Source organism: Pecten maximus, chromosome 1, assembly GCF_902652985.1.
Source record: "Pecten maximus chromosome 1, xPecMax1.1, whole genome shotgun sequence".
NCBI lineage: Eukaryota > Metazoa > Mollusca > Bivalvia > Pectinida > Pectinidae > Pecten > Pecten maximus.
Genome location: NC_047015.1, coordinates 9,830,514 through 9,848,527, shown reverse-complemented (window position 1 = coordinate 9,848,527; position 18,014 = coordinate 9,830,514). Strand labels below are relative to the sequence as shown.

The window sequence follows — 18,014 nt, the reverse complement described above, 5'->3', positions numbered from 1 at the left end:
CTTCCCTATTCGTTATATTTGTTATTTGCCAAACAACTTTATTCTGTATTGCAGAGTTGATGTCAACTGTATTGTTACAAGATATTGCACGTTAATGAGCAGTTAATATCTCCAACGTATATGACAACATTTCCTTGATATATTCTTATTCTGATACGTTTTGAAACCCTGGTTTATTTTGCTTATTCTTCTTATTTTTCATAAGATATTATTCAATGAATAAGATAAATGTAAACTTAAGGTAATTGTTAATTGCGGTAAACACGATACTTTGTTGATCAATCTTTTAATCTTTTTTATTTCACAAATGCATCAAATTAATTTTCTTTAACTTTTTTTTTTTCATTCCTAGCTAAATTTTGTTCTTTTTCATAATTTAAGGATAGTGGAAACCCTTTTCTGACAGGGAGCGCTGAAATTACAATCAAAGTGACAGACGTTCAGGACATCCCTCCAAATTTCCAGAGACTTCCCTACCTATTTACGATTACAGAAAATTCGTCATGGGTAAATCCTCTTTTCTTTAATTATGATTGTTGCTTTATGTTTTGTTTAACTATGGTTAATGTTTTATCTTATATTAGAATTAAAGCATGCTAACCGGTTGGCAGTTGGTTGATCCAATATCGTTTATTATTTAGGCGTTGCTGGTCATCCCAACTGCTGCAGTGGTCAATGGGGACCATCTGCATATCATGCTATGCATGACTCGGCATGTTGAAATGTCTCGCTACTGGCAAGTCCTTGCATTTCTGTTTGATGGAACAAAGGTGGTTGTTGATCCTCAGATTGATCGATGTTTTGGTTTCCCATACATCTGCATGCTACATTTGGTACACGTAATAAGGTATACTACATTGGCCGATGTGCAGAAAACTGTCTGGAGGATGCGGTATTTCTGTCCATTAGTCTTAAAACTGAATGAATTGGTGCTCTGAGTATACGTACATAGTTTACACCTCTTAACGTGAAATGTCTTGAAGCACCCAGTGGCAGTAGCATGAGAGGGTGACGGTAGCTTATCACTGACTATCAATTCTCTAATTTTGTTTGTCTGCTGTAAGCTAGTATCGGAGGTTCCGGGAAAATACCCTAGTGTTTGCTGGATGATGTGCTAGTGTTTCTTGAAGATTGTTGACAATGCTGGTATGCAGCGATGAAAGATTACCACACAAGATACTCTTCCGGTTTTCGGTTTGGCTTTGTATTTCAGTGTATTCGCACTGTCCAATTCTTTCACCCTATCGATCTCACGATCTATCAGGGCTGCTCTATACCCTCTATTGAGAAGATGGGATCTTAGTTTTACACAACGACGTTTGAAATCATCGCCGTCGGAGACGATACGCCTGATTCTCAAAACTTGAGAATATGGAATGCTCCTTGTAGTGTAGGATGGTTGACAACTGGACGGGCAAATGTACTAGTGAGTGTCCGTGGGTTTACTGTATAAATCCGTGTGTCTTTCGCCGTTAAGGAATTGCAACTGGTGTCCAAAACATCTTTTTTCCGGTTGGAGATGTATACAGTAAACTTTATGGTCCGATGGAAGTCATTCGCGAAACAAACGAATTCCTCAAGGTAATCTACCAGATTTCAACTTTATCTCGGTGTCGTCAATGAATCTAAAACAGCTGAGTGGTTTCGATGGAGAAACATATTTATCTTCTATTCCTACAGATAGATACAGAGATATACTGTATCTTGTATCATTCAGGTTTTTGAAGATTCTGATTTGTCATTTTCTGCTTCATGTGTTGATATATCAATCAATTAATCAATTTTGTTTATTTAAGTGTTGTCATATATCACAACTGCATTGTACAAGAATATAGTTACAAAGTATAAATCATAGTTTAAAATCGGAGATAAATCATCTGAACCATAATAAGATATAAAGTGTTGATATTCTAAAAAAGAACTTCTACAATAATATAATTCTTTTTAGAGATAAATCAAACCAATCACAAAATCACAAATTCCAATCCAGAGAGGAGGTATTGGGACAATCCCTACCTACCAAACTCTCTGAAATCGTACTGCCATATACATAAAGATTAAAAATGTTCCATAAAAACACAGTATGTCTTTTAAAGTAGCATTGCATAAAATTCTTGCTCTGCATAGTAGTGAAATTTAGTTTCCCATGGGTTGGGAAGAGCCCTACCAGCAAGATGTGCTAAATTAACTCCAAGCTAGATGCACTTAACGAATCAACTGAAAAAATGATTTACCCTATTATCATATTTAAATTAATTAACAAATTAAAGAAACTGTAATTACATGTATATGTGATATTCAGCCAAACATGGCTTACAGGCCACTATTTAAAATTGTCATTAACATAGGCTTCTACGTCTTCTGTACCTGATATATAAATGATTTGCATGTGCAATTTGAAATTCCTCGTTAGACATTAAAAATTCAAATTTGTCGGTGTTATCAAAACTGCTAAAATCACTTCTTATACTATTTGCTACATTAAACAAGGATGATCTGCTATCATTATATTCATTACATTCAATCAAAAAGTGTAGTTCATCATCTATGCAGTTATTTACATTTGTACGTATCTTACAAAGACGATCCTCTAATAGAATGACAGGTTTTGCGTATCTGCCAGTTTCCACTGCTATGTGTTGATATATATTAAAACGAAGTTAATATCATTAACGTGACTACAGCAAATGTAGTAATCATCCATTGCTTTCTTTTTGAGTCAGTCTTCTTTGCTGTTTGATATACCATTTGCTACCGAGTTATGTATCTTTATTTTATTTTAAAGGATGTCTCAAATAAAGCATTTTCGTTGCTCATGAATGTTTTTAACTTGATACTTGCCGTTCTTCATTTAAACGTTTCTAAAGATGCTACACCTGATCATGTTAGTATTCACCGAGTTGTCTTATAGGGACTTTAGTCACTGCAATTACATATTTCTGTGTTTGACCTTCTTGGTCAATATATTCTATCTTACAAGCCTCATTTTATTGATATTTCTGTTTTCTTTTCTCAGTCCGGGAGTGACATCCTTGCCCAGGATGGCGACAGGGGGATTCCTCGTGACATTCAGTACAAACTCATTGATTCAGGTACTATTGTAATTATGTACAGATTCCGTATTATAAAGAAATCTGAAAACACCGAAACGTATGCCAAATATATAATATTGTTGAAAGAACCATTTGTTTTTGCCATACATTCGATATGATAATTTATTATCAAGGTCGCGACATATGATTTCTATTTAACATGCTTAAACAGTTTGTGCTTTTTAATTGCATTATTGAGGAGGACTTTTTAACTGATCATATTGAACCGTCAGTTGTATGTAGACATGTTTGATAATCCGAGTATTTGTAAAATAATATTGAATAATCTGTTTAAATATTTAGAAATATAATCAATTAACAAATATTGACGATATGCACTTGCTCTTCTTTCAGACTGTTCCCAATTGTTTAAGTTAAATAGTACAACTGGAAAGCTTTCAACAAAAAAAGCACTGGACAGGGATACTGGAATTGTAGCCGAAAGTCAGGGCGTATGCAGGTTTCAAATCGAGGTTTGTTTTATATAAATTACCGATCCCATATACAAGTTATTAGATTATGATAAAAAGGGTCCCCAGAACAGTATGAAAAACATCTTTAGACTACATAAATGTCACTGAAAAATGTTACTGTCATTATAACTATTTTTTTAAAACATATAACAACCAATTAAAATTTACACATGCATCTGTTTGACTTTTGTGACCGCGTTCTACAGTATGAATTGATGAGAAGAAAATTATGAATATTGAAAATACGTCCAAATCGATCAATCTGAAAATGTATGTCCTGTACAAATAAGGGTATTAGGTTTGTAGTGATTATGTTATTTATCGAGATGTAACGTATCGATGATGATGAAATATAAAGCTTGTCAACTCCTCTACAAACAAATAAATATCGACCACAGATCCTTTCAGACAACAAAGTCACTAAACTCTTCAATATAATCTTTTTGACTGGTCTCCATTATATAAATAGTAAAACCATTACTGTATTATAGGGGCTTTATGATGTCACATTCTATATTAGGAGTGATTAATGAAGGTTCCTCTGAATGATTCGACATTGAAGTGTGAAAGCAACACTACATCAGGAACAGGAATCCGTTCATAAAAAACGAAGTAGTTCCTCTAGATGACGCGTTGCCATTGATTCCTCCAATTTTTATATTATGAAGAGAAAAAAGCTTAATATTTTCCATCGAAGCATGAAAGAAAAACAGATCAATTTATACAATATGTTTTACAATACCATGCGTTTTGCATTCGTTGTAATACAACGTTTGTATGCTAAATTATGACTCCTACAGAATCAGGTAGTAATTTTCTTAGATTCTTCTGATATGATATCGATCTATCCTAAACACATCGGCTCATTTTATACAACAATGACATCTATATTTCAAGTCTTGTTGGTTCCTTTTTTCTTGTTTGCCATTTGTTTTTCCGATAAAGTTTTCTCTTCTTGGTGTCCGTTCACATGTCTCTAACTGGTAGAAGGACATTGGACCCCGTAACTTGAATCACGGATCGTCGTTTAAGAATAACCACAACAACTTCTTAATCGATAACAGTGTTATATTCTTCATATAGTATTAGTGTGACATACCTATCGTTTTCCGTTTGCTGTTCAAATCAGAAATTGATTGTGATGTCATAATATGGGCAATGACATTATGCTGTCATCAATTGAAATTATGCAACAAAATGGCTGCCCTGTTTGATATTGTCCTCAACATTTTCTCTTTAAAGCCGCAAACTCCGAAATAACCTAAAATTCTAGTGATAGATATATATTAATGGCAATCCCAGATGCTCATTCACTCCCTCTTATTATTAAAATGACCGTTTTACTTGACGTTTGATCGGAGAAATCCTTCCAACATCAGTGTATAAAAATAACTGGATTCCTTTCTATCGCGAGATTTGTCACGGGGCCGAGAACGATACTACAACACATGGCCGTTCTTTACATATCGAGTATGCGTGGACTTGTTTATTAATGCTGTCATTTGAAAACATATTTGCAAAATTTTCTCGTAATAACTGATCAATATAACAAACATACAACTTAATACTTATTTTAAAATATGGCAATATCAAGATATCGATTAAAATCAGATCGGTAAAGTTGACAATGTACGAAAAATATGGAAAAAGCTAACCACCAATCCTAAAGACGTCCGGCAAATTCAAAATTCGAGTTTATTCCCTGTTTAGTTCTCGGGGGCTATCTATAGCCCCCGAGAACTATAGCCATCGGTCGAAAAATGTGTTGCTTTGCACCTTGTGAACAGATTTTTAGCCTAACTGTGCATTCATGTCTGTATGTTGTGATGCCAGATAATACAGTTAGGTATTGTGAAGTTAGTTTTGATAACAATAAGAATATTCGATATCAACTGGAATTCTTTTAATTCAAGAAAATTTAAGTTTTAATATCTATTTCTAGTAGCAATGGTGAAGCACATGTATACAAGTCTATGTACATGTATAAACTATACCTCATACTAGGCACCGTTGTGTTAAACGTTAAACACATGTTATCAGCGCACGCAATGCGCCAGCTCAAATAGTGGTCGTTTCGACTATTGTTCCTCGCTATTTGATCAGATCTGTGACTAAAATTTCTTTTCTATAAAAGTAGTAAATATCACATATTTTGAAAAACATTAATTCCCTCACATACTCAAAATGTCCACTATATCTATAATATATAACGTACAAATATTGACAACATTAACATCATTCCGACGACGACAGCTAAAGAAATAAAATAAAAATAATCATAAATGGTACAAGGTTATAGGACTCCTGTTTTTCATCGGAAAGTTCAACGTAAGAATATAGCGTGCACATAATTCACAAGAAAATAATTTTAGATTGTAAAACTATACTACTATGATACATCATAATAACATTTTTAGCAACTGTTCAAAACAACTCATTCGTTGGTGATCAATTATTGATTTTCTTCACTTATCGATTTTTGATTGATGATAACATTTAATCGTTAATCGGTTACAAATTAATTGATGGTCGGTTGATTGTTGATTTACGGTTGCCGACTGAGGGGGGAAAAAAATGAAATTTTAGCTGAGAAAGTCGTAAGAGCTGAACTGTAAAAGATCGTTTATAGTTGAGATGTTGGTTCTGCAAACAAATTATAATTACCAAATGCAAGAAAATTGACAACAATAAATAGAATAATAATATCATGCCAAGAGAACTACGTGGCCCTTGGCCTCTTGTCTTCTATCGCTAAGTTCCAACGAATCAATTCTTTTCATAAGTAAATCCTGAAGTTTTGCCAATTCCAGTCCCTTTTACGTTTCTTTTGGTGGAATCTGTCTGCGTTTTGTCAGGCACATGCTTTCCGCATTCCGCAATTGTTGTTGTTACCTGATCACCCGCCCATTGGATTGTGGGACTAATTTGGATAGAAACTTGGTTCCTTGGATGAATTTATTAATTTTAGGGAATTTCCCCTATGCTTTCATAAAAACATATTTTCCTTCAGTTTTTGATTCGGGATAATTTGTTAGGTATATAGAAAGTCTAATATTTGTAAGTAAAGAGGTCAAAATGTAAACATTTATGCATATTTCTTTGGGAGTATGTGGCTTAAAAACGTGTCAAAATGTAAGTTTTGTGATCGAAATATATTTTCTGTTTTTTTTCTGATATTGTTTTTGTTTGTCTTTTTTAACTTTAAGACTCGATTCATTGAATCTCATATGAAAAAAAGAAGACCTAATTAGAAATCGTAACTACATGTATATTACAGTGTGTGATTTTATGACATTGATAGGCTAACGAAATATCAAGCGCCGGGGAAATATTGAACTCTACCAACTCTACATCCAACACCACAGTGACAGTCACGGTGGACGATGTGGACGATAACGTCCCCACCTTCAATAAGTCTCATTACGAGGCGTACGTAGACGAGGGGTTGTCAAGCATTCCCCTGACCATCGTGGGGTCCGTCGGCATAGATGTATTTGATTTAGATCAGGTAAGAAAATTCCAGTTATATGCCATTATTTATAATTAAGGTAACGATATCACTGCTGGCCATCATTGATCAAATTACTGTAAAAATATTAAACTCAATTAATACAAATATCTGGGATTCCGCACACAAGCAGGAATGACATATCTGTATTTTGTTTTGACAGATACAAGAGCAGTTGTTTTGAAACAATTCAAACAAACATTCAGTGTCAAATACATGTGCTTCCCGAACCCTGACATTTAACCCTCACATGATTTCACCATCTTTCCGGAGTTATTACCGAGGAATAGAAGTCTTTTGTCTCCAAGTATGCATTTAAGATGATGATATACATGTTCTAACCTAACTTACAAAAATTAAAGCTACCTATTTGGTTCTACAAAAACTATTTCCGCTGACACACTCACTTCTGTCATTGAAGTGAAAAATAAAAATAATTATATATATATTAACTTTGATTTCTAAAAATAAAATCTATATCGTTGTATTCACGTTCATATATGCAAACGAGAATATGACAATTGCATCATAATTTAAATTGATAGTGTATATTTTTTTATTATCATTAATAGGGATCGAACAGTGAATTCAGTCTAACAGTTGAATATACGAATGGAACGAAATGTGTTGGTGTTGAAGCCACACCCTCGAGTATTATCTCCCGAGCTACCTTCTTACTGAGGCTCGTTAACGGTTATAGATTTGACTACGAAACAGAACAGAGCATTGGACTGCGTGTAAGTTTTTATAGATATCTGTCGTCTCAATTGTCTTGTAAAATCGAGCGAACATTTTTTATTACAGCTATGTATTATAATGGTTATATTAGTTTATATTCATCTGGTGCCGCGGAAAAATGAATTCTTAATAAATGGCTACATTTTTAATTTGTATTATTAACCTTGGAAAGTCGTATGTACCTTGAATATATCGTTGCAAATATCACAGAAAACATTCATTGGGCCAACTAAAGTAACTTGATAACTGCGTATAGATTATTCCAATACTTTGAAATATCCATAAATGTATGCGAATTAATATTCCTTTGTTTATATGTTAAGTATTTGTAAACCCAGAATTAAACGTTTTTCCGTTTTCCTGTTGTAATTATATCTGTTTACAATATATCATTTTCCTACAAGCTGAGTCTAACTTATACAGGTCGTAGCCAGGGGGAAGGTTAACAGTAGCATGTCTGCTACATGTACAGTAACTGTGAATATCAGCAATACAAACGACAATGATCCAACGTTCAATCAGACCGATTACACCGTCACAATCCCAGAAAATCCGGAAACTGGAACGTCAGTAACCGTTATTACGGTAAATGGTTGTATTGTTTTTTGTATGTTTTTTTTTTGGAGGGGGGGGGGGGGGGGGGGAGGGGTCTTTTTTTAAATGTCAGTCGTCAATTAATGATGGATATTTGGGGGAAACCGCCTTTGTTATTAAACTACACTTGTGCATTTATAGAACATGTGTACTTGGACCATTAACTTGTAATAACTCCCAAAATGGTACTGTTATCCTGCTGGGATATTCCTTATCAACTGTCGTCTTGTAAAACAGTAAGCCAGATAGGAGAGTGTTTGTAATATATGAAATTGAAAAATCATATCATTGCGTTTCAAATTATATCTAACGTTTGCTTTACAGGCGGAAGACAAGGACCTTGGAGAATACGGGGAATTGAATTATACACTCAAGGGCTCTTCTCTGTGAGTATTTTTTTAATTACATGAACATTTCAATATCATTTCATAGGAAATAAACAAATGTCAAACGTTCTTTTGCAGATCCCTGAATAATACGTAAAAATAAGGGCCACATAAAGAACTTCTTTTTTTGTGTTGTCGTGGAATCAGTTCAATCTTATGTGCCATTAAATCTATACAATTATAACATTTAGCTGATAAAAAAAAATTTCGAACTTTAATTTGATATGAATCAAAATATTAGCCACCCGAGTGAAATATATTTGGTATTACTGAAGACACTGTTAGATATTCTGTTTATTACATTTTTTATCAACGAAAACCCTACCCCGTATGCTAACTAGGACTACAGCGATAATTTGTAAACAAAAAAAGTAGTTTCCCCTGTCCAGGTGCTGACATATATGTCGGGCTTTCTGATTGGTCAAATATTTTGGTATTTTCTAATCATTAATTTGATTGGTCAAATCAGCAAAAGTGATATTTTTCACTAATGAAAAAAATATGTAAAATATCATTTTTATAGAATGACTAATTTTTGATATTCCACTGGTTAAAATGTAATAAAATGCTACCTTCCGAGCTTAATACAGGTTACAGTAGACAAAATTCAAATCGTAAATCTGTCTTAAACCCGGAAATGGATTGGGAGAGGGGGGTTGATGGGATCTTATGGGGGGCATTATAAACATAAACTTGTCAAAGTAAGACTGTTTTGTCAGATTTTCTAATAAGTCCGTTTCGTAGTATCTCAATATTAGTATAGACCAGTACAACTTATTAATGTAGCTGTCTGAAGTTCTTGTGTTAGGGTGTGTGAGCTCATCTGTGGGTATGGCCTACAGTCTGTCTTTTGGCCACAGTATTTTCATATTGGTCGGAAGTCTGGCTGTATGAGAACAGGTGGGAACAGCTTTGTTTTCAGACATGATTCCAGATTCAAATACACGAGTAGATTGCATGTTTGTGTTGACCAGTGCCGTTTGATTGCTGTGTGGGACATTCCCCCATTGGAAATCTTAGAGATTTAGAACGTTTAGTGTAATAGTGTACTTTCGGCGAATTTTCTCATAATTCGATGAGAATTAATTTCAGTGGGTGCTAAATACATATGGTAGATTATCTCTGCTAATGAGATTAAAGGGCAATGACGTTTGTCAGGTTAGTCAAGCGTCATTATAGCAGTTTAATTGTCCCCACCCCCATTCTGACAGATCACTCAATTTTCAGGTATTTATCATATAATTATTTAAAACTTGATAAAACTGCATTGAATTCGTTTATGAGTTTTAAATCATAGTCCATGTGAGGTCATTGTTACTCTTGGAACAGTCAAGGTCAGATGTGCCAGCACATCAAGGGAGACAATCTGCTATTTCAGGAGAACTGCTTAATGCAGGTTGCTGTGACTTGAGAATTTTGTCTGCAGAACATTATAGATTAATTTTAATGAGTTTACTGCTAAAGAACAAACTAAGATTTGCTCTTAAATTAAGACTCAAAAAACCACGTACAAGTATGGTGTGATATTTGGAATGCATGCCTAACACAATAAATAATTTGTGTCTCTTAAGACGCATATGATATCATAATAATATCTAATCTATAGATATGATTTATTTACAGATTTGATATCAATCACGAACACGGTACGATTTCCACGACCGGAAATCCTAATGACCTTGACAGAGAGACTCGCGACACGTATTATCTGACGGTGATAGCTACTGACGGAGGAGACAAGAGGGCGGTGGTCTCATTAACAGTTACTCTCTCCGACGTTAACGACAACACACCCAAATTTCTATATGATACAGTGGAGATGTCAATTAAACGAAAACACAACGAAATTCACACCAAATATACTGATCAAGGTAAGCAATGCATTATTCCCTTATTCCTTTACCTGAATCTTAAATCGCATTTACTTTCAAAAAGAATTTCTGTTAGGCTCTATGTTACAGCAAATCAATTCAATGATAGAGTAACATATACAGCAATTACAACAGCATGCTTTTATTCAGTCAAAGTCAGACTCGGAATAAATATCATACCACAAGAACAAGCCACCACTATTTGGCCTCAAAACTCGAATGCATACTGTCTACCGATATATAACGAAATGTCACTCTCTTTACTGGAAGTAAACTATTCTCTCAACATATGTGCATCTAACGTAAACGATATGGAAGATAATCTGTAATAGTGAGTGCGTGGCACAGTATAATGTGAGGATTTCCATTTTTATTTGTTCTTTAACATTTATAATACAAATGTGACGCCATTTCCAGTTTACATTATTACTTTACCTTGATAATAAGTAAGATTATAAACTTGATGTGATTGACTTATTATATTTCATTACTGTATGAAATGTTTGCTTTTCCATGCTATTATAGCTGGTGTTATATAGATTTACTGACAAAAAGACATTCAACATATTTCAACTAGATTTCTATATTAATAACTCCATCCCACTGGGTATGGAAGTTATTTCTGCATTATTTGATGATGATTTTCTCACACCTGGCAAGAAAATTGACATGCCTGTGTTGGCACTGATTGGCCAGTGTATTGAAAGATTTCCTGATTCTATACCTGAACTGCCAAGGTAATAAAGGGCGTCACACCTGTATCAGTGGGGTCGGGGAGAGGGGGTCAACCTTTAGACCTTTTAAATACATAACGTCAATTTCGGGTCAATATCAAAAGATTTCCGGCGAAGATAGACGAAAAGTTTTTTACATGAATTTATTTAAAACACCTGTGTTTCCTTTATATTCAGAACATTTTAAACATACAGTTATTACAAAGACACGGTATGATTTCTACAATAATAGTTTAATGAATTTGCTCCCCATTTGCCGTCGCCAGTTACGAGGGCTCACCCTCCTACTACCGTCCTTTCAAGACCGATGGAAATAAAGACTTGTTTCACAGCAACCAAAATTGTTTGCTTCCAAAACCATGATAGAATATTACTGATTACAACAATATCTGAGTCTTACTTTCGAAGTTATAATATATGCGATACCGTCACAGGCTCGCTGTTTTTAGCAGTGAAAATTGATTTTATCTAAATTGGCTATCGATCTCTCTCTCCGAGATCGGATCGAACAAATGCTAGTATCTTTCATCATATTGATGATTCATGCTCCTTCCGAGTGCGTAGCTGCGCCAACCCATACAAGGAGACAAAAGTCCTGTGCCCTCTAAGTCCGTCAACCCTCACCATGATGATATAACTGATACGAAGGAAAACTTTGCAAAGATCTTTACATATTTAAAGCTCAGGTACATTTACTTGTGTCGAGGCGATGAAGGCTTCGGTCTGCACAGAAACCGCCGGAATACTTGATATATAGTTGAGGTTTCATTCCAGGCAAAGATAGAATAGGCCGTGAAATGGCAATTATATTATACAGTCATTAAAATAGACCGCAATAACGGTTGTCTTGTTGTTCATGTCAAATCCCTTTCCTTTTAGACAAACACTTGTCAGGACGAAAATGTAATTCTATTCTCATCATTTTCCAAACGTAATAGTATTTGTTTTTGTTTAAACAGGCAACTGACGGCGATGAGAGCGGTACGAATAATAGTGATGTGTGGTACAAACTACACATACCAGACACAAATCTTCAGAGTAATTTCACTATCAACGACACCACTGGCGAGCTTATCGCTGAATATCCTCTCGACTATGAAAACCTCACATCTCCGTCAGAAGATGGACAGATACAACTGATCGTCATCGCAGAGGACCGGGGGACACCATCTCTATACAGTAACATAACTGTTACAATCAACGTCCATGTGAGTTGAACTTTAACACATTTTATTGGTGTTACTAATGTCTGATAATTGCTCATGGTATAATTGAATATGTTGGATTATCTACAACATAATTAATATTTAAGATACTGTCACATTGTAGAGAAAAAAAAATCATGATTGATGACGACTCCAAATTAATATTTTGTGTCTTTTCAATTTAAGGATGAAAATGATAATACCCCGAAGTTTGTACAGAATACCTATGCTGCAAGTATACCTGAAAACTCATTACAAGGTAAGGAAAGCCTAAGGAATATACAGATGGCGTAGATATTAGCATCACACGATGTAAATTCCAACCCCCCACACACACACCAATTTACAAAAGAAGACTTATAATGAATTTAACTATTTATAGGGACCACGGAACCAAATGATTTTCCATAGACGGTAATGTTAACGTTTACCACTGTCCTGCTTTCAACACTCGTCCGCTAGGCATACATTTGATGAATGTCATCTCGGAAAACCTGTAAATAGAATGAATAAAAAGTCTACCTATTTGATTTTCTTTTATATGGGGGCCACCTTCTTCTATTGAATTCAGCACCTAAAATGCACGTAAATTTACAACAAAATACACACTTAATTAACTCCCCCTGACAAAAACAGGCTAAAAAAAATAACATTTTTTCAATATATTTTACATCTACAGATGTACATGTATTGCTTAGCACACACATAAAAATTGGAAACTTCTCTCACCTAAATACACCTTCCTATTAAATCTTCTGCCCTGCCCAAACGGGGAAAATCCACAATCTATTTTTTGATTTGGTTCTGTGGTCCCTATATCGCTATCTCGTACTTCTAGGGCTCGTAGGCGATGCTTAGGGACTAACTTGTTGAAACCTAGGCGACAAAGGAAGTAACGTAAACATAGGTTAGTTAAGATCAGTCAATAAGGATGGTTATTCCATGTAACTACAGTGGGCCTCTTTACCGAGATTATTCCTGGTACGAAGACAGAAATACAACAGTACATTTTTGATAATCCCGATGGTAAGGGTCAATACTTCATATTTTCCGATGAATAGTTAATAGGGTCAACTTATCAAATTTTCCGATACATAATTATCGGGTTCATTTGTCAAATGTTCCGATACAAAGATAACAGGACATCCACGTTTATAGATCCGATACATAGTTAACAGGGTCAACACGTGTATAGATCCGATACATAGTTAACAGGGTCAACACGTGTATAGTCCCGATACATAGTTAACAGGGTCAACACGTGTATAGTTCCGATACATAGTTAACAGGGTCAACACGTGTATAGATCCGATACATAGTTAACAGGGTCAACACGTGTATAGTCCCGATACATAGTTAACAGGGTCAACACGTGTATAGTCCCGATACATAGTTAACAGGGTCAACACGTTTATGGTCTCGATACATGGTTAACAGGATCAACACGTTTATGGTCTCGATACATGGTTAACAGTTCAACACGTTCATAGTTTCGATACATGGTTAACAGTTCAACACGTTCATAGTTCCGGTACATAGTTAACAGTTCAACACGTGTATAGTTCCGATACATGAAAATAGATAATTTAATAGTTTGTTGGAAGGACCAAGTCACGAGATAAAAAGCGTTCAGTTTTTTTTGGATTGAGAATTGATAATGATAAATATATCTTCTTCATTGACTTTTTATTATTTATTTATACTCTGCTCGTATTGTAGCGTCACCTGGTCGGTACTGTCAGCTCCGTCCCAAGTGTGGGAGCCTGAAGTTGGTTCCGAGTTCCGAGTTCCGAGTTCCGTTTAAGATAAACGGAACTCAGAACCAGTTCCGAGTTCCGTTTAAGAAAAACTGAAATATTATGTATTAGCTTTATTGGTTTTGGTCCAGTTCCGAGTTACGTTTAAGAAAAACCGAAATACTATGTATTAGCTTTATTGGTTTTGGTCCCAGCTCCGAGTTCTGTTTAAGATAAACGGAACTCGGAACCAGTTCCGAGTTCCGTTTAAGAAAAACTGAAATACTATGTATTAGCTTTATTGGTTTTGGTCCAGTTCCGAGTTTAACGCTGCGCTGCTCATTCAAACACCCTACTTTAAGTGCTTCCGGCGCTGGTGTGTCACAGAGGTTACCTTGCCCACCGACTTATCAAGCCAGGCGTGACCGTAATACAAGCGCTTCCGGCTCTGATACGTCTCAGTGGATACTTTGCGCAACGTCACTGCCAAATCAAGCACTCCTATTGCAAGTGCTCGTGACAATGGTACAGCGCAATAGTTACCTTGCGCGCTGGTTCTTATCACACAATGTGCAATGACCTGCTGGCCCCTACAGCCTCACGACTACTGATAATACTAGTGATTAGTCTAACATTCAGCTGTGACATTCGACATCTTGGTATCATCTTTGACTGTTTGCTCAGAGTGGCTAACAAGTGTTCTAATGATAAAATCACCAACACAATAAATGTCATACTTTTATTTCTCATTGTAAAATTACTTTTTTTACAAATATATTTCCATTTACATTAATCATTCATCTGAAATAATAATCAAATTTCATTTATTACGAATTATATTTTGTCGCGTAGTGATTCGGCTGAAAGAATTAAGTTGCTACATTGGGATCATTTAAACTCGGTACATTTTTAAGTATGAATGACGGTTGTTTATCATCGAAGATTAAGTACAATGTACCTTGAGATAGATTAACATGACAAGCAACCGTCACTTGTTTGAGAACCTCTATTTAGGAACTGTGGACAGGTCAAATCAACAGCCAATTTGTCCCCGGCTGGATCGTAGGAGATTATATAGATTTACATGCGGAATGTTCCCTTGGGTACACATGTAACTTGAAAAGTATTGCGTTTACCACAATTGCATAGAAATAATTATACTCATGTACAATGTATTGCATATCAAGAATGGTTAAACCTGACTTGGAAACCATCATACAGTTGTTTTGTCCTTCTAAGACTATACAGCCATGTAGGCGACCACAATTGTAGAATCCAGAATTAAACTGACATCAAAACAATGTCGTATGATATAGACATCTTGTTGTGAAATGTATTGCGATTAATCAGTTTGATTAAATAAACTTTGGATATACATACTGATATTATTAACAATACATACTGATATTACTAACAATACATACTGATTTTCATGAATTATCAGAATCATACAATTACACATTGCATGCAGTTTGATACCATGGACAACCTTCACCAGGACATCTGACCAATAATATATAAGTACTCTACCATAGCTTTATAATGATAGGGAGCTTAACAGTACACCCTTCAAAAATTAGCCTGAAATATCACATGAAATATGATGATATATACGGTATATGATGGTTCGGAGATGAACCGTTCAGCGTTAGATTAGCATGGAAAGTGATATGTAAGGCCCTTCATCATATCACGTGAATGTTTCACGTAATTAAGCAATGATTTCCCACAAACAAACCCAACAACCTTTTGTCTTGTGTAAGTTGTCGATTGTATCGTGTGTTGATTTTCGAACAATGCTGGTTTTGTTCAGAAAGAGTGTTAATTTTGTCTACCGTATATTTGTATCTGTTTAAAGGTAAAACCGTCGTCAATGTGTCAGCAACAGATGATGATGCCACCAGCCCCAACAACATAATACGATACTATATTGAAAATGGAGGATCCGATAAGTTCCGAATGAATGCAATCAATGGCATCATTACGGTTGATCTGAATGTAAAATTCGATAGAGAAACACAAGACTTGTACAATCTGACCGTGATAGCTGCTGACATCGGAACTCCTCCACGTACAGGAACGACAACTCTATTTGTCTCAATTACGGATGTCAACGACGAGATTCCCGTATTCGGTCAGATAAACTATCAGGCGAACGTGAAAGAAAACATTACCGTCGGAACCATCATAAAAACATGCAATGCTTCAGATATTGATGAGGACAGTAATCTAGAATACATAATATCACATTATTCAGCGACGGATAGTTCAGGTGTCCATGTCAACAGCACTCTGGTACAGGTAAGTCTGTGGCAACATAAGGCTATTGAAGGTTACAACCAGTCTACATTATTTAAATACAAGTAATAGCCAGTCTACATCAATGTGGTAAAGGTAATAACCAGTCTACATCAGTCAGGTAAAGGTAACAACCAGTCTACATCAGTGTGGTAAAGGTAACAACCAGTCTACATCAGTCAGGTAAAGGTAACAACCAGTCTACATCAGTGTGGTAAAGGTAACAACCAGTCTACATCAGTGTGGTAAAGGTAACAACGAGTCTACATCAGTCAGGTAAAGGTAACAACCAGTCTACATCAGTCAGGTAAAGGTAACAACCAGTCTACATCAATATTGTAAAGGTAACAACCAGTCTACATCAATGTGGTAAAGGTAACAGCCAGTCTACATGAGTGTTGTAAAGGTAACAACCAGTCTACATCAATGTGGAAAAGGTAACAACCAGTCTACATGAGTGTTGTAAAGGTAACAACCAGTCTACATCAGTCAGGTAAAGGTAACAACCAGTCTACATGAGTGTTGTAAAGGTAACAACCAGTCTACATCAGTCAGGTAAAGGTAACAACCAGTCTACATCAGTCAGGTAAAGGTAACAACCAGTCTACATCAGTGTGGTAAAGGTAACAACCAGTCTACATCAGTGTGGTAAAGGTAACAACCAGTCTACATCAGTGTGGTAAAGGTAACAACCAGTCTACATGAGTGTTGTAAAGGTAACAACCAGTCTACATCAATGTGGTAAAGGTAACAACCAGTCTACATCAGTGTGGTAAAGGTAACAACCAGTCTACATCAATGTGGTAAAGGTAACAACCAGTCTACATCAGTGTGGTAAAGGTAACAACCAGTCTACATCAATGTGGTAAAGGTAACAGCCAGTCTACATCAGTCAGGTAAAGGTAACAACCAGTCTACATCAATGTGGTAAAGGTAACAGCCAGTCTACATGAGTGTTGTAAAGGTAACAACCAGTCTACATCAATGTGGTAAAGGTAACAACCAGTCTACATCAGTGTGGTAAAGGTAACAACCAGTCTACATCAGTGTGGTAAATGTAACAACCAGTCTACATCAGTGTGGTAAAGGTAACAACCAGTCTACATCAACGTGGTAAAGGTAACAACCAGTCTACATCAACGTGGTAAAGGTAACAACCAGTCTACATCAGTGTGGTAAAGGTAACAACCAGTCTAAATCAATGTGGTAAAGGTAACAACCAGTCGACATCAGTGTGGTAAAGGTAACAACCAGTCTACATCAGTCTGGTAAAGGTAACAACCAGTCTACATCAGTGTGGTAAAGGTAACAACCAGTCTACATCAGTCAGGTAAAGGTAACAATCAGTCTACATCAGTGTGGTAAAGGTAACAACCAGT

At 35.6% G+C, this 18,014-nt stretch overlaps 1 protein-coding gene across 1 annotated transcript in view; it reads left to right on the top strand.

Moving 5' to 3' along the window:
* LOC117319975 (cadherin-23-like) overlaps positions 1–18,014 on the top strand; it is a 151,503-nt gene that overhangs the window by 87,500 nt on the left and 45,989 nt on the right. The window contains exons 18-20 of the mRNA XM_033874943.1: positions 12,356–12,604; positions 12,788–12,860; positions 16,196–16,638. Coding sequence (XP_033730834.1) covers positions 12,356–12,604; positions 12,788–12,860; positions 16,196–16,638 — 765 coding nt within the window. The remainder of the gene's footprint in view (positions 1–12,355; positions 12,605–12,787; positions 12,861–16,195; positions 16,639–18,014) is intronic.